Genomic DNA, 23,795 nt, shown 5'->3' with positions numbered 1-23,795 from the left:
ACTGTACAGATGGGTACAGGTCTAACTTCAAGATGCTTGCAGTACTCATGGCTATGGGCTTCTTGCTTGAACGAGTTTGGAGGCAACATCGGTTGCACGGCACCTCTGACAGGGTCTGCAAGACACTACTGCCTACAAAGTGTAACTCAATAGTATGAATGGTAGTGATGCTTCACTACCAGATGAACCCAACACCTTTTATGCATGCTTTGAAAGGGAGAACACAGCTACAGCTGTGAAGATCCCTGCTGCACCTGATGACCCTGTGATCTCCATCTCAGAGGCTGTCTTTAAAGAGAGTTTACCCTTCGCAAGGCAAAAGGTCCCAATGGAGTACCTGGTAAGGCTCCTAAGTGTTCATTATCTGCAGGCAGCCCGGTTTCAAAATCGCCCTAAATAGCAGCATAAAAAGAAGTGACCAGAAACGAATTATAACGTGAACTACAGAGTCCAATCCACAAACCATGTCAATTAAACCTTGACTAGAGCTCTGGCACCATCCTTTGAGGGAGAGAGAGAGAGACCATTTGAATGCAGGGACCTTCCTCCTTCGGGAGCAGCGAGAGGGAAGGGGAGACAGTCACATGGAGACACCTTACTCCAATAGCAGCGAGTGAGAGACTGATAAGCAGTGTGGAACACCCACTCACCTTGATTTTAATCTTCCCCGTTCCTTTGATCAGCAAGGAATGGAGTCAATTACGGGCTCACACCTGTCTCCCTGCTTGTTGACCTCAAGACCACACATTTCACGTGAAGCGTCACAAAACACCTTTGGAGTCAGCAAAGCACAGATTGCTCAATCAGTCCTAAAAGACACCACTTAAATGTAGATCAGACTCTAACAGTAGCAGAACCACAGTTGAAAGAAAAAAGTTTTAGTTTCATGAACTGTTTGGAGGATGTCGCCCTTGGTCAAGTTGTTCACTAGCACCATCTTCTTTATGGATGATATAAGGAACCAGGCAGGCTTTGCAAAATTTGGGTGCGGCATTTTCATTTAGTGCTATTTTACCATTGATGTGTTTGAGTTTTCCAGTGACATCCTTGCTGTGGCATCTTCCAGTACCTTTCTTATTTTGCTTTCAATAAAAGGCTATTACAGAGATGTGGTATGCAAATAGTGGATACATCTCTGATCAAATTGTAGATGTCTCAGCCAGTGACACCCTCCACAATGCAATAGTTTTACTTCATACAACCCCAATGTGGCTTGTTGGTTGTTGTATTTCACTGATACGAATGTCATTCCCACAGGAGTTACTATTTTTCCAGTATAAGTTCTTGGATATCTGCAGAGTTCAGTTTAGTATCTTTGAAATGCTGTTCAAACTTGTTTTGTGGAATGACTGAAGCAGCCAAGCCAGTGTCAAATTCCTTTAATTAATTTGCCATTCACTTCTGGTCTGAGTCATATTGCTTGTCTATTAAAAACGCAAACATGAGGAAATCTGCAGATGCTGGAAATTCAAGCAACACACACAAAATGCTGGTGGAACGTAGCAGGCTAGGCAGCACCTATAGGAGGAGGTACAGTCGACGTTTCAGGCTGAGACCCTTCGTCAGGACTAACTGAAGGAAGAGCTAGTAAGAGATTTGAAAGTGGGATCTAAAATGACAGGAGAAGACAGGAGGGGGAGGGATAGAGCCAAGAGCTGGACAGGTGATTGGCAAAAGGGATACGAGGCTGGAGAAAGGAGAGGATCAGAGGACGGGAGGAGAGGAGCACCAGAGGAAGATGGAGAGCAGGCAAGGAGTTATAGTGAGAGGGACAGAGGGAGAGAAAAGAGAGAGAGAAAGAAAGGAAAAAAAAAGGGATGGCGTAAGAAGGGGAGGAGGGGCATTAACAGAAGTTAGAGAAGTCAGTGTTCGTGCCATCAGGTTGGAGGCTACCCAGACGGAATATAAGGTGTTGTTCCTCCAACCTCAGTGTGGCTTCATCTTGACAGTAGAGGAGGCCATGGATAGACATATCAGAATGGGAATGGGACGTGGAATTAAAATGTGTGGCCACTGAGAGATCCTGCTTTCTCCCAGTGCCAATATATAGAAGGCCGCACTGGGAGCACCGGACAGTATATCATACCAGCTGACTCACAAGTGAAGTCGCCTCACATGGGCCCTGAGTGGTGGTGAGGGAGGAAGTGTTAGGGCATGTATTGCACTTGTTCTGTTTACAAGGGTAAGTGCCGGGAGGGAGATCGGTGGGAAGGAATTGGTGGGGGGGGGTGCGAATGGACAAGGGAGTCCCATAGGGAATGATCCCTGCAGAAAGCTGGGGGGGGGGAGGGGAGGGAAAGATGTGCTTAGTGGTGGGATCCTGTTGGAGGTGGCGGAAGTTACGGAGAATTATATGTTGGACCCGGAGGCTGGTGGAGTGGTAGTTGAGGACAAGGGGAGCCCTATCCCTAGTGGGGTGGCGGGAGGATGGGGTGAGAGCAGATGTGCGTGAAATGGGAGAGATGCATTTGAGAGCAGAGTTGATGGTGGAGGAAGGGAAGCCCTTTGCTTTAAAAAAGGATGACATCTCCTTCGTCCTGGAATGTAAACCCTCATCCTGAGAGCAGATGCGGCGGAGATGGAGGAATTGCAAGAAGGGGATGGCATTTTTGCTAGAGACAGGGTGGGAAGAGGAATAGTCCCGGTAGCTGTGAGAGCCTGTAGGCTTATAGTAGACATCAGTAGATAAGCTGTCTCCAGAGACAGAGACAGAAAGATCAAGAAAGGGGAGGGAGGTGTCGGAAATGGACCAGGTAAACTTGAGGGCAGGGTGAAAGTTGGAGTAAAGTTAATGAAGTCAACCAGCTCAGCATGTGCGCAGGAAGCAGCGCCGATGCAGTCGTCGATGTAGCGAAGGGTAGTGCAGTGGATGTGATGTATATGGATTTTAGTAAGGCATTTGACAAGGTTCCACACGGTAGGCTTATTCAGAAAGTTAGAAGGCATGGGATCCAGGGAAGTTTGGCCAGGTGGATTCAGAATTGGCTTGCCTGCAGAAGGCAGAGGGTGGTGGTGGAGGGAGTACATTCAGATTGGAGGATTGTGACGAGTGGTGTCCCACAAGGATCTGTTCTGGGACCTCTACTTTTCGTGATTTTTATTAACGACCTGGATGTGGGGGTAGAAGGGTGGGTTGGCAAGTTTGCAGATGACACAAAGGTTGGTGGTGTTGTAGATAGTGTAGAGGATTGTCAAAGATTGCAGAGAGACATTGATAGCATGCAGAAGTGGGCTGAGAAGTGGCAGATGGAGTTCAACCCGGAGAAGTGTGAGGTGGTACACTTTGGAAGGACAAACTCCAAGGCAGAGTACAAAGTAAATGGCAGGATCCTTGGTAGTGTGGAGGAGCAGAGAGATTTCGGGCTACATGTCCACAGATCCCTGAAGGTTGCCTCACAGGTGGATAGGGTAGTTAAGAAAGCTTATGGGGTGTTAGCTTTCATAAGTCGAGGGATAGAGTTTAAGAGTCACGATGTAATGATGCAGCTCTATAAAACTCTGGTTAGGCCACACTTGGAGTATTGTGTCCAGTTCTGGTCACCTCACTATAGGAAGGATGTGGAAGCATTGGAAAGGGTACAGAGGAGATTTACCAGGGTGCTGCCTGGTTTAGAAAGTATGCATTATGATCAGAGATTAAGGGAGCTAGGTCTTTACTCTTTGGAGAGAAGGAGGATGAGAGGAGACATGATAGAGGTGTACAAGATAATAAGGGGAATAGATAGAGTGGATAGCCAGCGCCTCTTCCCCAGGGCACCACTGCTCAATACAAGAGGACATGGCTTTAAGGTAAGGGGTGGGAAGTTCAAGGGGGATATTAGAGGAAAGTTTTTTACTCAGAGAGTGGTTGGTGCGTGGAATGCACTGCCTGAGTCAGTGGTAGAGGCAGATACACTAGTGAAGTTTAAGAGACTACTAGACAGGTATATGGAGGAATCTATGTTGGGGGCTTATATGGGAGGCAGGGTTTGAGGGTCGGCACATTGTGGGCCGAAGGGCCTGTACTGTGCTCTACTATTCTATGTTAAAAGTGGGGGACGGATGCCAGTATAGGCTTGAAACATGGATTGTTCCACAAAGCCAACAAAAAGGCAGGCATAGCTGGGACCCATATGGGTGCCCATGGCTACACCTTTAGTTTGGAGGAAATGGGAGGAGCCAAAGGAGAAATTATTAAGAGTAAGGACTAATTCCGCTAGACGGAGGAGAGTGGTGGTAGAGGGGAACTGGTTAGGTCTGGAATCCAAAAAGAAGCAGAGAGCTTTGAGACCTTCCTAGTGGGGGATGGAGGTATATAGGGACTGGACATCCACAGTGAAAATAAAGCGATGGGGGCCAGGGAACTTCAAATCATTGAAAAAATTCAGAGCGTGAGAAGTGTCACGAACAAGGAATGAGACTTTTCATTCCAGGACGAAGGAGATGTCTTCCTTTTTTAAAGAAAGGGGCTTCTCTTTCTTCACCATCAACTCTGCTCTGAAACGCATCTCTTCCATTTCACGCACATCTGCTCTCACTCCATCCTCCCGCCACCCCACTAGGAATAGGGCTCCTCTTGTCCTCACCTACCACCCCACCTACCTCCGGGTCCAACATATAATGCTCCGTAACTTCCGCCCCCTCCAACGGGATCCCACCACTAAGCACATCTTTCCGTCCCCCCCACTTCTGCTTTCCGCAGGGATCGCTCCCTACACGAATCCCTTGGCCATTCGTTCCCCCCCCCCCCCCCCCCGCATCCCTTCCCACCGATCTCCCTCCGGGCACTTATCCTTGTAAGCGGAACAAGTGCTACACATGCCCTTACACTTCCTCCCTCACCACCATTCAGGGCCCCAGACAGTCCTTCCAGGTGAGGCGACACTTCACCTGTGAGTCGGCTGGTGTGATATACTGCGTCCAGTGCTCCCGGTGCGGCCTTCTTTATATTGACAAGACCCGACGCAGACTGGGAGACCGTTTCGCTGAACACCTGTGCTCTGTCCGCCAGAGAAAGCAGGATCTCCGAGTGGCCACACATTTTAACTCCACGTCCCATTCCCATTCTGATATGTCTATCCATGGCCTCCTCTACTGTAAAGATGAAGCCACACTCAGATTGGAGGAACAACACCTTATATTCCGTATGGGCAGCCTCCAACCTGATGGCATGACATTGACTTCTCTAACTTTTGCTAATGCCCCTCCTCCCCTTCTTACCCCATCCCTTATTTTTTTTCCTTTCTTTCTCTCTTTTTTCTCCCTCTGTCCCTCTCACTGTAACTCCTTGCCTTCTCTCCATCTTCCTCTGGTGCTCCTCTCCTCCTGTGCCATGAGCCTCTCCCTTCTGCAGCCTTGTATCCCTTTTGCCAATGAACTTTCCAGCTCTTAGCTTCATCCCTGCCCTTCCTGTCTTTTCCTATCATTTTGGAACTCCCCCTCACCCTCCCACTTTGAAATCTCTTACTGTCTCTTCTTTCAATTAGTCCTGACGAAGGGTCTCAGCCTGAAATGTCGACTGTACCTCTTCCTGTAGATGCATTTTGTGTGTGTTGCTTGTCTATTATTAGTTTTCATATTGTAAATCTAAAGGCTAGCCAGTCTTGTGTCACTCTCATCAATATCAGGTTTTTCATCAACAGCATGTAGATTAGTGCTCTTTTTGAAACTCCTACATGACTTTTGATCTTTTTCTCTCCTCTGTACAGTCCATTTTTTGTCTGCCCGATCTGCTCATTGTACTTTGTTGCATTTTCTACAAGTTTCACATTTAAACCTGCTTTAAACCTGCTTTTGTTTGTGAGCCCCTGCCACAATGGGGACAGAATTCATTCGGCCAAGTAGATTTATGTTTAGACATTGCAGTTTTGTTCATGCTTACTTTTATTCCTGACTCCAACTCAATTCTGACCCAGTTTGCTGTTTCCATGGAAACAACTATTTTAACTGCTCTTTTAAATGCTTTTGAAAGCTTTCTTGCAACATTCCACAATCTAAACGATCTCACAGTGCATCATTAAGCCCATCACTGAACTGACAATGCTCAGACAACTGCAGTTTACCCACATACACTGAAGTGGACTCCCTTCATTTTGATTCTGCTTAAGAAATCTAAAGTGTTCTGCAATCAACAATGGTTTTGGTTCTAAGTGTTCCAGCATTACTTTCAAGATATCAGCAAATCTCATTTTGATTAGTTTGGTTGGCGCAGATGAACTTCAAAGCAAACTGTATGCCAGTGTACTTTGCAAAACTGTCTTTGCTTTAAAATGCTGCTCAATCCATTCAGTAAGCAAAATCCAGTTATCCATTCGGTAATCAAGTATGTTGATCTTTCTGAGGTAGCCAGCAATTTCAGCTCTTCTTTTATTTATCATTATTATCACCCAGTACTCGCTGTTTATGAGCCTGTGAATTTTTCAGTTATCTGCCTTTTTTTCTAATCAATCATGTCTTTCCTTCCGAAGAGCACTTTTTTTTTAAACTCAAACATCTTGCTGCGCTTCCACAAGTAGGTAGTGGTCTCGAACTCATTATGATTTATGCAATTCAAATATTTTTACTTATAAACCATAATGAATTATAAATAAGCAAGAATGCTTAATCAAACAATGTAGTTTCAAGATTACTCAAAGATTACTGAAATATTAAATACACATTGAAACCTATCGAATATTGAAAGGTCTAGATATAGTGGACATGGAGAGGATGTTTTCTAGGACCAGAGGGTACAACCTGAATATACAAAGATGTCCCTTAAGAACAGATGAGGAGGAATTTCTTTAGCTAGAGACTGGTGAATCTGTGGAATTCATTGCCATGCACTGCTGTGGAGGCCAAGTCACAAGGTATACTTGAGGCAGAGGGTGATAGATTTTTGATTAGTAAGGGTATCAAAGGTTACGGGGAGACGGAAGGAGAGTTGGGGGCGGGGGGGGGAATATTAAATCAGCTGTAATGGAATGCTGGAGCAGACTAATTCTGGTCCTGTGTCTTATTGTCAAAGCCCCGTAGACTACTCCTAATTCAAGCCATGTTTATCCAAGTATGTCCTGTCCCCGAGAATACTTTCCCATAATTTACCCACTACTGATGTCAGGCTCACTGGCCTATAATTTCCAGGCTTATTCGTAGAACTTTTCATGAACAGTAGAACAACATTAGTTATCTTTCAATTCTCCTGTACCTCAACCATGGTTAATGGTGTAACTGCACAAGTAGGTACATACAAGCCAATAGCATCTGTCACTTTTGTATTTGATCTTTGTGGATGAGACTTAGAAAGCTGAAAAGCAGGACCTCCCGGGTAGTAATTCCTGGATTGCTGCATATGTCATGCCACCAGTGAGGGTAGAAGCAGGATAATTTGGCAGATATATGTGTGGCTGAGAAGCTGGTGCAGGGGGCAGAGCTTCAGGTTTTTGGATAATTGGGATCTCTTCTGGGGGAGGTATGACCTGTTGAAAAGTGATCGGTTGCACGTGAACCCGAGGGGGACCAATATTCTTGCAGGCAGGTTTGTTAGAGCTGTTGGGGAGGGTTTAAACTAATTTGGCAGGATGAAGGGACTCAGGATATGACAGGTGGTAAAAAAGGTAAAGATAGCATGCAGTCTAACTGTCAGGAAGGGTAGGCAGTTGATGGTAGGATGAGACTTAATTGTAGCCAACAGGCTGAGTATCGAAACATTAAGGAGAACCATGAGGATTCAAGTTGTTGTATCTGAATGTGTGTAGTATAAGAAATAAGGTGGATGATCTTGATGCTTTATTACAGGTTGCCAGGTATGATGTTATAGCCATCACTGAATCGTGGCTGAAGGATGGTTGTAGTTGGGAGCTGAATGTCCAAGGTTACATGTTATTTTGGAGGGATAGGAAGATGGGCAGTGTGGCTGTACTGGTAAACAATGGAATCAAATCAGTAGAAAGATGTGACATAGGATTGGGAGATGTTGAATCCTTGTGGGTTGAGTTAAGAAACTGCAAGGGTAAAAGGACGTTGATGGCAGTTATATACAGGCCTCCCAACATTGGCTGAGAAGTGGACCACAGATTACAACAAGAAATAGAAAATGCGATTCAAAAGGGCAATGTTATGATAGTCATGAAAATTTTAACATGCATGTTGATTGGGAAAACAGGTTGGTAATGGATTTCAAGAGAGTGAGTTTGTTCAAAGCCTATGAGATGGCTTTTTAGAGCAATTTGTCATTGAGCCTACTAGGGGATCCGCTATACTGGATTGGGTGTTATGTAATGAACCAGAGGTGGTTAGGGAGCTTAAGGTAAAAGAACCCTTTGGAGTGGGTGATCATATTATGACAGAAATCAATTTGAAATTTGATAGGGTGAAAGTAAAGTCTGACATAGCAGTATTTCAGTAGAGTAAAGGAAATTACAGTGGTGTGAGAGAGGAGTTGGCCAAAGTAAATATGAAGGAACTGCTGACAGGGATGTCAGCAGAGCAGCAATGGCGTGTGTTTCTGGGAAAAATGAGGAAGGTGCAGGATGTGTTTATTCTAAAAATGAGGGAATGCTGAAATGCTAAAAACCATAGCTGACAAGGGAAGTAAAAGCTATTGTAAAAGCAAAAGAAAGGGCAAATAACAAAGCAAAAATTAGTGGGAAAATAGAGGATTGTGAAGTTTTTAAAAGCCTACAGAGAGCAACTTAAAAAAATCATTAAAACTGAAAAGATGAAATACGAAAGCAAGCTAGCAAATAATATCAAAGTGAATAGTAAAAGTTTTTTCAAGAATGTTAAAAATAAAAGAGAAATGAGAGTGGATATAGGACTGCTAGAAAATGAGGCAGGAGAAATTATGATGGGGGACAAGGAGATGGCTGATGAGATAAATGAGTATTTTGCATCAGTCTTCACTGTGGAAGACACTAGCAGTATGCCTGATGTTGTAGTGAGTGAAGGAAGAGAAGTGGGTGCAGTCTCTGTTACAAGAGAGAAGGTGCTCAAAAAGTTGAAAGACCTAAAGGTACAAAGTCACCCGGACCAGATGAACTGCACCCTAGGACTCTGAAAGAAGTAGTGTTAGAGATTGCGGTGGCATTAGGAATGATCTTTCAAAAATTATTGGACTCTGGTATGGCCTTAGTGGTTGGGAAGTTGTTAGAGTCAATTGTTAAGGATGAGGTGATGGAGTACTTGGTGACACAGGACAAGATAGTACAAAGGCAGCATGGTTTCTTTCAGGTAAATCTTGCCTGACAAACCTGTTGAAATTCTTTGAGAAGATTGCAAGTAGGATAGATAAAAGGGATGCAGTGAATGTTGTATATTTGGACTTTCAGAAGGCCTTTGACAGGGTGCCACACATGAGGTTGCTTACCAAGTTAAGAGCCCATGGTATTATAGGAAAGTTACAATCATGGTTAGAACATTGGTCGATTGGCAGGAGGCAGTGAGTGGGAATAAAAAGATCCTTTTCTGGTTGGCTGCCAGTGACTAGTGGTGTTCTGCAGGGGTTGGTGTTGGGACCACTTCTTTTTATGCTGAATATGAATGATTTAGATGATGGAATAGATGGCTTTGTTGCCAAGTTTGCAGATGATACCAAGATTGGTGGGGGGGGCAGTTAGTGTTGAGGAAACAGGTAGGATGCAGAAAGACTTGGATTAGGAGAGTGGGCAAGAAAGTGGCAAATGAATACAATGTTGGAAAATGCATGGTCATGCACTTTGGTAGTAGAAATACATGTGTGGACTGTTTTCTAAATGGAGAGAAAATCCAGGAATCTGAGATGCAGAGGAACTTGGGAGTCCTTGGCAGAACACCCTGAAGATTAACTTGCACGTTGAGTCTGTGGTGAGGAAGGCAAATGCCATGGTAGCATTCATTTCAAGAGGTCTAGAATACAAGAGCAGGGATGTGATGTTGAGACTTTATAAGGTACTGGTGAAGCCTCACCTTGAGTATTGTGAACACTTTTGGGCCCCTCATCTTAGAAAAGGTGTACTGGCATTGGAGAGGGTTCAGAGGAGGTTCACAAGGATGATCCTGGAATGAAAGGGTTATCATACGAGGAACATTTGATGGCTGTGGGTCTACTCACTGGAATTCAGAAAGTTGAGGGGAGATCTCATTGAAAGTTTTCAAATGTTGAAAGGCCTAGACAGAGTAGACGTAGAAAGGATGTTTCCCACGGTGGGAGAGTCTAGGACAAGAGGACACAGCCTCAGGATAGAGGGGCGCCCTTTCAAAACAGAGATGCAGAGAAGTTTCTTGAGCCAAAGTGTGGTGAAGCTGTGGAATTTATTGCTGTATGCAGCTGTGGAGGCTAGGTCGTCGGGTGTATTTAAGGCAGAGATTGAAAGGTTCTTGATTGGACATGGCATCTAAGGTTACAGGGAGAAGGCTGGGAACTGGGGTTGAGGAGAAAAATAAGGATCAGCCGTGAATGAATGACGGAGCTGACTCAATGAGCCAGATGGCCTAATTCTGCTCCTATGTCTTATGGTCTTATAATGGTCTTCTAGTGAATAGATATTATGTATTGAGAAAGAAAATTTATCACCTACTCTTCAGGTGAGTTCATTTTCAGCTGCAGTGCTTTAGCATTCATCTCCAGTTCATTTTGCTTCTGGGTTTTGTGGTCTGTTTCCAGACTTCACTTGGTCAAATCATTATTATTCAAAGATACATATTTTAATTATTTCGTAACTAAAAATCTAGACGGTTCAACAACGTACACACAAGAGATAGCAGATGCTGGAAATCTTGAGCAACACACAAAATGCTCCAGGATCTCAGCAAGTCAAGCAGCATCATTGCTGTTGGACTACTCAACAAATTGAGTTTGATAAAAGTCATCTTTTATTGATGCAAGTTCGATTGATAAACACATGAACTGCTGCAATGGGTTGTGAAAAAGACAGGTATGTTGATCTCTGTATACAGTATTGTTTAATGATTGCTTCTTGAATTAGATTCTTATTGTAAATTATGTAAAATGCAAATGAATTCATTGTTATATTCGGTATGTTTCTAACTGATATTTTAGTTGCAAGCAATAACCTGTCTAATATATTTCTCATACACCTCTCTATAAATACAAGTCTTGTATGCAGCATAAATTTGAAACTTCTAAGAAAGCTCATGGCTGTATTCTTTACAACAGGAATGTGGATTTGTCAAATCTGCCGGCCAAAGAAAAGGGGAAGAAAGTTGCTACATGAGAAAGCTGCTCAGATCAAACGTCGTTATGCAAAACCACTAGGACGTCCCAAAAATAAACTAAAGCAAAGAACCATGTACGTTTATCCTTTTCTTTGGAACGTATAACCAATAATTAAAGAAAAATTACTTTGCTCTATTTTAATGAAGTATGTTTCATATTTCCATCTAATTGTTAATTCCTCATATAATGCTGTTACTTTAGTTCAGAGGGGGGTCAAAACACAGGAGATATTAAGTTTTTTTGAATGAATGCTGCACCTTTAGTAAACTGATTTCAGAATTATCAATAAATATTAAACAGCAGCAAAATGTCTTATCTCATTACTGAAGTCTCTCATTAAGCCATACATGAAGTTAAAGATTCAGGAATAATGGTAACGTAGGATTAAAATATCTCATTACTCTGTCATGAGATAGATGCGATTTATCTACTAAGCTTGATGCTTTCCATTATTACAGTTTCCAAAGAATTCTGTAATAGTGATGATTGTACAGCATTGTTGTAGATTTTTGAATACTGTCAACTTGGGGGAATTTTATTATTAAAGCACTTAGTTGCTGTTGATGCAGAATTAGAATTTGTTTTGTTTTTGTTACATGTACCAAGATACAGTGAACCGCTTGTCCTGTGTACTCCTCATACAGATCAAATTATTACACACTGCGCTGAGGTAGTACAAGGCAAAACAGGATGCAGAATAACTGTAACAGTTACAGAAGAAGTGCAGTGCAGGTAGACAATAAGGTGTAGATGAGGGGTCTCAGCCCGAAACATTGACTCTTTATCCTTTTCAATAGATGCTGCATGACCTGCTGAATTCCTCCAACGTTTTGTGTGCATTACTCTGGATTTCCAGCATCTGCAGAATCTCTTGTATTTATGTGTCTGACTGTATTTTGTTTTCTTTCTTTCTCTATAGTATGTGCTTTTCAGTTTCCTCTGATAGACCCACATTTTAATTGATTTGAGTTTATTACTTACATCCTTCAAATATATGAGGAGTAAAAATCTCTATGTTAGGTCTCTGTCTAAATGTACAATGTGCAATTTATAGTAATGTATAATAAAGTGTATGTACAACAGGACAGTCAATATAACATAGAACTACAGTTGTGTCGTCATGAACTAATCAGTCTGATGGCCTGGTGGAAGAAGCTGTCCCAGAGCCTGTTTGTCCTGGCTTTTTTTGCTGCAGTACCATTTCCCAGATGGTAGCAGCTGGAACAGTTTGTGGTTGGGATGACTCGGGTCCCCAATGATCCTTCAGGCCCTTTTTACACACCTGTCTTTGTAATTGTACTAAATAGTGGGAAGTTCACATCTACAGATGCTCTGGGCTGTCCACACCACTCTCTGCAGAGTCCTGCGATTGAGGGAAGTACAGTTTCCATACCAGGCAGTGATACAGCCAGTCAGGATGCTCTCAACGGTGCCCCTGTAGAAAGTTTTAGATTTTGGGGGCCCATACCAAACTTCTTCAACCATCTGAGGTGAAAGAAGTGCTATTGTGCCTTTTTTACCACACAGCCAGTATGTACAGACCACGTGAGATCCTCGGTGATGTTTATGCCAAGGAACATAAAGCTGTTCACCCTCTCAACCCCATTGATGTCAATAGGGGTTAGCCCATCTCCATTCGTCCCGTAATCCACAACCAGCTCCTTTGTTTTTGCAACATTGAGGGAGAGGTTGTTTTCTTGACACCACTGTCTCAGGGTGATGACTTCTCTGTAGGCTACCTTATTATTATTTGAGATTAGAGCAATCAGTGTAGTGACGTCAGCAAATTTAATTAGCAGATTGGAGCTGTGGGTGGCAACGCAATGATGGGTATACAGAGAGAAAAGGAGGGGGCTTGAGACACAGCCCTGAGGGTCAGAGGGGCAGAGGTGAGGGAGCCCACTCTTACCACCAACCGACAATCTGACAGGAAGTCCAGGATCCAGCTACACAAAGCAGGGTGATGGTTGAGGTCACTGAGCTTCTTGTCGGGCCTGGAGGGAATTGCAGTGTTGAATGCTGAACTGTAGTCCAAGAACAGCATTGTCACAGAAGCATCCTCTTCTCCAGATGTGTAAGGATGATGCGTAGAGCTGTGGCTATTGCGCCATCTGTTGATCGGTTGTGTCAGTAGGCAAATAGGAGGTCCAGTGTGGGTGGTAGCAAGCTGCAGATGTAGTCCTTGACCAGCCTCTCAAAGTATTTGCTTATTATTGAGGTGCATGCAACAGGACTGCAGTTGTTCAGACATGTTACCTTGGTCTTTTTGGGTACAGGAACAATGGTGAACGTTTTGAAGCAGGAGGGCACTCTACATTGGGAAAGGGAGAGATTAAAAATGTCTATAAACTCTCCTGCCAGTTGTGCCTCCCATATCCTGAGTACCTGCCCTGGGATGCCATCTGGTCCCGCAGCCTTGTAACTGTCCATTTATTGGAAATGCCTGCGTACTTCTGCCTCAGAGATGACCAAGTTGCAGGTCGCATCAGCAGCTCTCTTCAGGGACTCAGTATTGGCAACATCGAATCGAGCATAAAAAAGATTTAGCTCATCTGGGAGAGAGGCAGCGATGTTGGAAACTCCACTGTGTTTAGCTATGGAGTCTGTGATGGTGTGCAGACCTTGCCATAATCTGCATCTGTTGTAGGAGGAGAGCTGTGTCTGAATTTTGTCCCTGTTTTGTTGTTTCGCTGCCTTGATGACTTTGTGCAGATTGCAGCTGCATTTCTTGAGTTCCTGTTGGGCACCGGCAACATAATCTCTGTAAACACAAAATAGTCTGCAGATGCTGGGGTCAAAGCAACACTCACAACATGCTGGAGGAACTCAGCAGATCGGGTAGCACCTGTGGAAACAATCAGTCAACGTTTCAGGCTGGAACCCTTCGTCAGGACAGTCCTGACAAAGGGTTCCACCCGAAATGTTGACTGATCGTTTCTGCGGGTGCTGCCCAACCTGCTGAGTTCCTCCAGCGTGTTGTGAATGTAATCTCTGCGTTGCGCAGTAAGTGTTGCTCGCATGGAACTGTTCCAGGATTTCTGGTTTGGATAGACCCTGTCCAATTTCTGGGGGACAACATCCTCAATGCACTTCTGGATGTAACTTGTGACTCCATCCATGAACTCGGAGACATCTTCATCCTCATCATGGAAGACATTCCAGTTGACATCATCAAAGCAGTCCTGTAGCACGGAGACCGATTGGTCAGACCAACAGTGGATGGTTTTAACTATGGCCTCCTCTTATTTCAGCTTGTACTCTTAACCTTATTTGCCTTCATTATTTAGTCAGGTTTTGATACACTTGTTTGATCAGAATCATTGTTATGCAACAGGACCTGATCCTTTCGTTACTTGACGGGTTTTCCAACAGGATGTTTCTGAATAATACAGGGCAGTCCTCAGAGAATGGCCAGTCATCAAACCCACCTGGATCAATGAACGTAACTGAGCTTCAAACCTAATACTTTTGTTGTTTATGTTGCGGGTTTTTCAAGTATATTAACTGTGGAACTTCATGTTTCCCTCATATAAGGAGTTCACTCTCACCATTTCAGATCTTGCAGAGTACAACCCTACCCAAAACTCCTTTAGCCTGTTTCCTGTGATTAGCTCCTGTTGCTACATCTCTGTGCATGAAGCAGTTTGAGTGAATAAGTCGAAGGCTCCAGACCTCATGAGTTTACCATAATTTTCAGTTTGTATCTTTCTTGGGTGAAAATTTATCCTGGTTTGTGGTGGGCACCCAACTCTTGAATTTAATTTTTTTTAGTTTAATGTATTTCTAGAGTCTTGCAGTTTTGAAAGATCTTTCTTGTAATTCAGATCCTCAAAAGTCTTGGTACCTTTTCAGTAAAGTGCTGAGTGAAGACAGCTTTTCCAATGTTCAAGAACTGATGTCAATTACTCTGTGTAGAAGGACTTAAAATACAATTTAATGTCAAAGTTGATGGATGTTGACCTTTTGTAGTTGAAGCAAATACTCTACCAATATCCATTCCTTCACTCTTCATTGCTCATTTCTTCAGGGAAGCATCTTTGCTATTATGCACATAGGCTACAGCAAATTAATCAGAATGATCCTCTCTTCAACTAAACTGAACTCCAAATTCAATATAAACATTTTTTTATGAGCCTTCAGGTTCTTTTTCACATAACTTGCGTAAATAGGTGGAGTTTAAAGTGGAGGTTGATAGATTCTTGATTAGTCAGGGCATCAGTGGTTACAAGAAGTAGGCAGGATAATGGGGTTCAGAGGGATAATAAATCAGCCATGATCAAATGGTGAAACAGACTCAGTGGACAGAATGGCCTAATACTGCTTCTGTCTTTGGGTGAATTTCGACAAAAATTCACTCTTTGAATTTTTCATGGTATGACAACCTTCAATAACTTGGAGCCATTACAAATTTCTAAGAGTGAGTATTGTGGCTAACTAATAGCGGGTTTTCTCTGGATTTTCCAGTTCCCTTCCACAGTCCAAAGATGTATCGGGTAGGTAATTGATAATTATAAACTGTCCCATAGTTAGGGTTATATCAGGGTTGTCACTGGTTGCTGGGTGGTGCGGCTCGAAAGGCCTTTTCATTGCTCTCTCTAAATTAAATAAATAAATGCTGTTTAGAGCTACTCATCTGCAAAGACAATGTTTCAGTAGATTAATTATTACTAAGTCAGATGAAGTATGATATATGCATGTGTTCTTGTAATAAATTTATGAAGAAATAAAAGCTTAGAGTAAAAAATATTTGTAGTGATTGGCTGAAAAGACGGGTTTTGACAAGACATTTAAAAAAAAAAACAAGACTTTCCAAGGGGTCTGGTGTTTTTGTCACCAGAGAGTCTATGGGGAATGGTTGTCCAACAGGACTGCTGTTTCTGTCACCACTGGCCCATGGGGAGTGGTTGTCCAAGGGGGCTGGTGTTTGTCATCACTGGCCCATGGGGAGTGGTACTCCAAGGGGGCTGGTGTTTGTCATCACTGGTCCATGGGGAGTGGTTGTCCAAGGGGGCTGATGTTTCTATCATCAGTGGATCCATGGAGAATGATTGAGCGTAATCACCAGAGGTGAAGGATAGAGTATGCAATGTTTAGAAGAGAATGGACAACTATTTAAGTGTAAAGGGAAAAAGAGATGTGTGCCAGTGAAGACAAGTTTGACAAGCACATATAAAGTAGCATGGAAGGGAATATGGGCAGATTGGAAGCTGAGACTCAATTGTTTTGGAAAGAGAACTTTGACTTTCCTTTTTCATTGGCGGAAGTCAAGATAATTCGCCCACATGAAATGTTTTGTCATGATATTTTTGATTCATGACTGTTTTTCAAATATTTCTAATCTGAAAAGGTAGTTGAGATTATTTTGTGTTTGTAGTGTAACATGTTCAGTAATGTTTTTATTTATTACCTTACATGGTATAACTAAGAATATAATCTGTAAAAATGAACAAAGGTCAATCAGTTTAAGTTAAGCAGCTTGTTTGTTGCAACAAGCATGATTTCTTGTTCTCGAATTCTCAAACCTATAAATCGTAAACAGTACACTGATACTAATTAAAACTTGTAAGTCCATTCATGTCAATTTCATGCAAGAAGATTTAAATGTACTATGGCTTTCTTCATTTGATAGTGACAATTACTTGATTCCTTTGTGTCCATTTCCATAAGACCATAGGAGTGGAACTAGGGCATTCAGCTCATTGAGCCAACCATCAGGCTCTGAACTAGAGGGAATAAAAATATCTAGTGCTTTCTTGGCATATGTGATGAATAAACTCTTCACGGGCTTCTACTCGGGTGAGGCTTATCATCAGTGGGATAGATTCTCTAACTTACTACCTCACTAAGCATTTAACAACCTTGCTGCCCTCCTTTCTTGGGGGCTGTGAGCATCACATCACAAATTCAACCAATTTCGTTAAAACAATAACCAACATCCAGCTGAACCCGAAGGGCATAATAGTCAGTTTCAACATGGTGTCCCTGTTCACAAGAGTTCCCATTAAGGACAGCTTGGTCTTTCTGCAGTCAAGGTTTGATAAGGGTACCATTGACTTCTTTGAACACACCCTTACATTGACGTACTTCCTCTATAAGGTGAACTATTATGGGCAAATGGACAGAGTGGCCATGGAATTACCCTTGTGGCCAGCTGTTGCTAATTTCCACGTGGAGGATTTTGAGGAGAGTGCTCTGAGTTCATTGCTCCAAATGCTTCTTCAGATACGCCAATGACACCTTTGTAGTGTGGCCTCATGGATTTGAGGTACTTCAGTGGTTCCAAGACCATCTGAATATTATACATCCAAACATTCAATTTAAGTTGGAGATGGAGAAGAATGGTTGCCTCCCGTTCCTGGACATTCTAATATGACAAAAACTAGATGGTAGCCTTGGACATGCCATCTATTAGATACCCACGCACTTGTACCTCAACAATAACAGCCACCGTCGTGCCTCCCAATATAGAGTGGTTCTTTCTACTTTGGATAACCATGTGAAAGCTATTTCGGACCCAGGAAGTTTCCCAAGAAATGAAGTTGATTACACATGATGTTCCTACAGAATAGCTACAAAGTGAAGAAAATCAATCTGGCCCTTTCAAAGGGCCAACAGAAATAGCAGGAAACCTAACAGTGAGAAGAAACCTGTCGCTACCACCTTTTGTCCCTATATTTCCATGGTTTGTGGAAAGATCGCTAGGATCTGGAAAAAATGCTGGATTAATACCATCCACAAACCTGTAAGGAAGCTCAAATCACAGCTTATGCCGGTCAAAGCTGAGCTGGGATTCAGGTCAGCTGGCATTTACAGGACTCCCTGTGAATGAGGAGCAGCCTATATTGGCCAGGTAGGACGCATGGTGGAAACCCACATCAATGTGCACAGGAGGTGTATCCATTTGGGTTACTAAGAGAAATTGGTGGTAGCAGAACATGGCATTCACAATGGCCAAATGATTAACTTTGACAGCACAAAACTACTGTGCCACGCCAGTGGCTTTTGGGAGTGCCCGGTAAAGGAAGCCATTGAAATAAAACTAAAGAAAAAAAAATTAACTAAGACGAAGGTCTCGCTCTAAGTAAGAACTGGAATCTGATTGTAAACAAGGTGGGAGAGCCGAAACCTGGTTGGCTGGGGACTAACTAATCAGGAAGGATAGACTATGAGGGTATAAATACCACCGGAGTAGACATGCCCAGGCATTATCCCTGATGAAAATAGAGTTTGTCATGGAAACACCGGTTATAATCGATACCTGTACCTGGCTGGAAGCCCAAGCTGAGGGAATAACTTCACTCACCTCAACAATGAAATGGTTCCACAACCTATGGACTCACTTTCAAGGACCCTACAACTCATGTTCTCAATATTTATTGCTCATTTATTATTATTATTATTTTGTTTTTTCCCTCTCTATTTGTATTTGCATAGTTTATCTTTTGCATATTGGTTGTATGCCATCTTTGGTGTGTGCAGTTTTTCATTGAATCTTTTGTGTTTCTTTGTAGCTACTGTGTATGCCTTAAGTACATGAATCACAGAGTAGTATATGGTGACACATATGTACTTTGATAATGGACGGCAAGGTAGCATAGCAGTTGGCGTGATGTTATTTCAGCTCAGTGCATCAGAGCTCGGAATTCAATTCCCACATTATCTGTACATCCACCCCATAGAATGCGAGGGTTTTTTCTGGGTGCTCCGGTTAATAGGTTAATTGGTCATTGTAAATTGTTCTGTGATTAGGCTAGGGTTAAATCATGGTTTGTCGGTCGGCACGGCTTGAAGGGCTGGAAGGTCCTGTTTCGCGCTGTATATCAATATATAAATAAATTACAAACGTTTGTAGTTTTGAACTTCATGTCTGCTCACCATTCAATCATGGTTGCTTTTTTTTTCAACCTCATTCTCCCATCTTCTCCCCATAATTCTTAACCCCATTACCAATCTTACCTAGAGTTTATCAGTCTCTGCCTTAAATACACCAAATGACCTGGCCTTCACAGCATTCTGTGGCAACAAATTTCAGATTCACCAGGCTGAAGAAATTTCTCATCTCAGTTTTAAGTGGATGTGCCTTTTAATCTGGACTATGCCCTCCAATCCTATTAATGGAAATATTGTCTCCACATCCACTCTGTCCAAGCCTTTCAAAAGTTTAAAATATTTGAACTTCGATAAATTATCAAAATAAATATGTGTTACCATATACTACCTTGAGATTCATTTTCTTGCATGCATTCACAACAGAGCAAAAAATGCAATCGAATCAGTGAAAAAATATATACAAATCAAGATGGGAGCTTCTTCAGGGCCAACACATCTTTCCTTTGATACATGGCCCAAAATTATTCACATTATTCCAAATACTGTCCTGCTAATGCCTTACACAAACATGAGAAAATATGCAGATGTTGGAAATCCAAGCAACACACGAAATGCAGGAGGAACTCAGCAGGCCAGGCATCTATGGAAAAGTGTAAACATTCAACATTTCATGGCGAGACTCTTCATCAGTTCTGGCCTGTTGAGTTCCTCCAGCATTTTGTGTGAGTTGCTACAAATGCCTTATAAAGCCTAAGCTTTATAATTCTTGCCTTTATATTCTCATCCTCTTGAAATGAATGCTATCATTGCATTTACCGTCCTTACTACCAGCTCAACCTTGAAATTAACCGAAGGGAATCCTGAAGTAGGACTTCCAAGAACCTTTGCACTTTCCACTTCCAAAGCCTTTCCCCATTTAGAAAATAGTCTACACCTTTTCCCTACCTTATATTTCCCTGCTTTACATTCTGTCTTTTCTCAATCTCCTAAACTGTCAGTGTCCTTCTGCAACCTCCCTGCTTCCATGACACTACCTGGCCCTCCCCCTGTATCATTTGCAAACTTGCCATAACGTCATCAATTCTGTCATCCTGATCATTAATGTATAATGTGAAGAATTGTAGAGCCAGCATTGACCACTGCATAACTCCACTAGTCACCACAGCTACCCTGAAAATGACACTTTATTCCTGCTCTTTGGTTACGTCCACACTAGACCAGATAATTTTGAAAATGCTGGTTTTGCGTAAAAACCACATTGAAACGGGTGTTTGGGCAAATCGCCTCCTAATGGCATGTGCAGGACACATCTACAGAAAACAAGCGAAGAGGAAGCAGTATACTTGGTGCATGTTTGTCCAGTTACAGACTAGAAAAACTTAAAAGGAAATTGCCAAAAGACAGACAGCTGTTGACTTTCGTGCAGGAGGACTTAAAACTAAAAAAACAAATACTGGAGCGTATGGATGCAGCCGACAAGGAGTTCACGGACAGTATGACACGGCTGACGACGGACATTGAAAAACTGACACAATAGCAGCCTCACGGCCACTACAATAGCTACACATACAGACACACAGACCCCCACGTGGCCCCACCAACATCTTCCCCACTCCCACAGAGGGGTCACCCTGGAAACATTTCCTACAGCCATAGTCTCTTCACCGATGAAAGGGACGACAGGTTTTTTAAAACCTCTGGTTACCCCGTACACACTACAACGCCCAACTGGCATTTTCAGATTTAAACACTCTGGAGAGTGCTTTAGAAAAGCTCTGTTTTCAGGGGAAGAAAATGCTGTTTCAGTGTGGACGGAGGGTCAAAACAAAGACAAAAAGCTTCGGTTACGGATTTATCTGGTCTAATGTGGATGTAGCCTTTGACTTCTGCCAGTCAACCAATCTTCTGTCTATGTTAGTGCCCTGCCTTGTAACACCATGGGCTCTTACCTTGTTTAGCAGCCTCACATACAGCACCTTGTCAAAGGCCTTCTGAAAATGTAAATTCACTAGCTTCTCTTTGTCTAACCTGCTTGTTACCACCTCAAAGTATTTTAACATTTGTCATGCAAGCTCTCTTCTTAAAAGAACTGTGCTGACTTCACCCTCTCTTTATTCTGTACTTGAAGTACTCTGAAATTCCATCCTTAATGATAGACTCTTAAGAACTTAGCACTGAGGTCAGGCTAACCAACTATAATTTTGCCTCTGTTCCTCCTTAAACAGGGGTGTCATATTTTGATTTTCCAGTCCTCATTGGCCCTCACTGAATCTTTGATTTTTGAAAGATCACTACTAATATCTCTTCAGCTTCTCTTTTTTGATCTTTCTGCTGTGATGCATCTCGTGAATGAATCCACTTAGATCATTCTAGTCTGAACTGGATAAATTAAAAAGCTACTCTGTAGTTTGGATTTCATTCCATGCTTCTGGCAAAACATTTTAATCTTTTTATCCTTGATTAATCCCGGCAATGCCAGTTTAAAGACTGCTCCCAACTTTGATATGGTAAATCGTTTTGCCTTATTTTGTAATTAACTGCATTTAATATGATTTACTAATTAAACTTTGTAAAGCCTAAGTAATTGTAATTGAAGTATACAAATTTAGGCATACAGATTTTGAAAATCTAACTGCATCATCCTGTTAAATATCATCTAAGGGAATCTATTGAAAGTATAATTAAAGTGGCCAACTAGGATAACTGCATTCAGCTTCAAATTGCACACTCACGGGCCCAGCTCTGCCTACCTTTTCATGGCTATGTAGGACAGTCTATGTTTGAACAGTCTATACTCCCCAACTCTTTCTCTGCCACACTGACGACTGCACTGGCACTGCTTCACTCACAGGCCCAGCTCTGCCTACCTTTTCGTTGGCTATGTAGGACTGTCTATGTCCTTGGTTATACTCCCCAACTCTTTCTCTGCTACATTGATACAGTCTATGTAGGACAGTCTATGTCCCTGGTTATACTCCCAACTCTGTCTCCGCCACACTGATGACTGCACTGGCACTGCTTCATGCACTCATGCTGAGCTCATCAATTTAATCAACTTTGCCTCCAATTTCCACCCTGCTCTTGATTTCACTTGGGCCATCTCTGGAGACAATTGTCAACCAACATCTTTAATAAACCTACTGATTCCTATAGTTAACTCAACTATTCCTCTTCCCATCCTATTTCCTTTAAAATGCTATTCCCATTTTTCAATTTCTTCGCCTCCATCACATCTGTTCTCAAGATGTGGCTTTCTATTCCAGGACATCCATCAAGATGTCCTCCTCATTTAGAGGAAGTGATTTCCCTCCCTCTACTATTGATGCTGCCCTCACTTGCATCGCCTCCATTTCCCGTACATCTTCCCAGTGTCATAATAGTGATAGAGTCTTTCTTGTCCTTACCTACCACTCCATCACCCTCCGCATCCAACAGGTTATCCTCAGCAACTTCCACCATCCAAAGGTACTCTACCACTAAATATATCTTTACCTCCCCAACCCCCACTCCCTGCCTCCGCTTTCTCCACGATTCACATGTCCATTTGTCCCTTCCCACTAATCTCCTTCTAGGCACTTGTCCTGGCAAGCAGCCTAAGTGCTACACCTGCCTGTCCTTTTAGGTGAGGCAACACTTCACTTGTGAATCTGCTGGGGTTGTCTATTGTGTCTGGTGCTCCTGATGCAGCTTCCTCTACATTGATTAGACTTCTTGTAAATTGGCAACAGTTTCGTCAAGCACCTCTGCACCATCTGCCACAAACAGGACTAGCTGATAGCCAAACATTTTAATTGCAATTCCTATTCCCATTCCAATGTGTCTATCCATGGCCTCTTCTTGTGCCAAGATGAGGCTACCCTCAGGGCGGAGAAGCAACACCTTATATTCTGTCTGGGTAGCTTCCAATCTGATGGTATGAATATCAATTTCTCCTTCTGGAGAACAAAATCCCCCCTCCCTTTCCTCTACTCTCCACTTTGACCTTTTACTACTTCTCACCCACCTATTACTCCCCCCCCTCCCACCTGCGCCCAGGTCCCCTCCTTCTTCTATTGTCCACTCTCATCTCCTGTGATTCTTTCTTCTCCAGCCCTAGACCTTTCCCACCTACCTGGCTTCACCTATCACCTTCCAGCTAGCCTCTCCCCTCCCCCCACCTTGAACTCGGGCATCGTCCCCCTTCTCTCTCAGTCCGAAAAGGAGTCTCAGCCTGAAATGGCGACTGTTTATTCATTTCCTTAGATGCTGCCTGACCTGCTGAGTTCTTCCAGTATTCTGTGTGTTGCTTTGGATTTCCAGCAACTGCAGATTTTCTCGTGTTTGTGATTTACAGCTTCTGACCTTTTCCAGTTACCAATTTTCAGAATGGTCCCTCTCACTGCAGCTCCTTATGAGCACTACAGTGTCAATATCTGCCAGTTTGCACCAAGAGCATCACAGTCAATTGCATTTATAAGAAATTTGCATCATTTCATAATTTAATGTTTAGTGTGACTTGGAAATTCCAAGATTCATGGGTGAGTAAATGCAAAATCCAAATACAAGGAATGGTGAACAATTGTAGAATCAGTAGGAATAGTTAGCTTTTTGTGTTTAATAAATTTCTTGCCAGTGGGAGATGCTAAACTACTTGTATAAAGTTTATTTGAGGTAAGGTGTGCAGTATTGCTGCCTGCCAATATAGTAAGGCACACAATGCTACAGACTGTTGAGTATAAAGCAGTTTTGTTTGTACAATTTTCTAATCTAATTTCTGAATTCTTGCTAGATAAGAGCAAATTGTGCATATTAT

The 23,795-nt window shown here is 42.7% G+C and overlaps 1 protein-coding gene across 4 annotated transcripts in view; it reads left to right on the top strand.

Moving 5' to 3' along the window:
* kat6b (K(lysine) acetyltransferase 6B) overlaps positions 1-23,795 on the top strand; it is a 236,014-nt gene that overhangs the window by 100,261 nt on the left and 111,958 nt on the right. For 3 of the 4 annotated variants that reach the window (XM_072282937.1, XM_072282935.1, XM_072282936.1), the window contains exon 6: positions 11,114-11,246. In XM_072282937.1, the coding sequence (XP_072139038.1) occupies positions 11,114-11,246 (133 nt within the window). Of the gene's footprint in view, positions 1-10,598; positions 10,872-11,113; positions 11,247-23,795 lie in introns of those variants that run through there. The other variant, XM_072282938.1, reaches the window with a different exon arrangement.

The sequence above is a fragment of the Mobula birostris genome, chromosome 18 (assembly GCF_030028105.1).
Source record: "Mobula birostris isolate sMobBir1 chromosome 18, sMobBir1.hap1, whole genome shotgun sequence".
Classification (NCBI taxonomy): Eukaryota; Metazoa; Chordata; class Chondrichthyes; order Myliobatiformes; family Myliobatidae; genus Mobula; species Mobula birostris.
The sequence above is the reverse complement of the archived record's forward strand: the minus strand, read 5'-3'. Positions and strand labels throughout refer to the sequence as shown.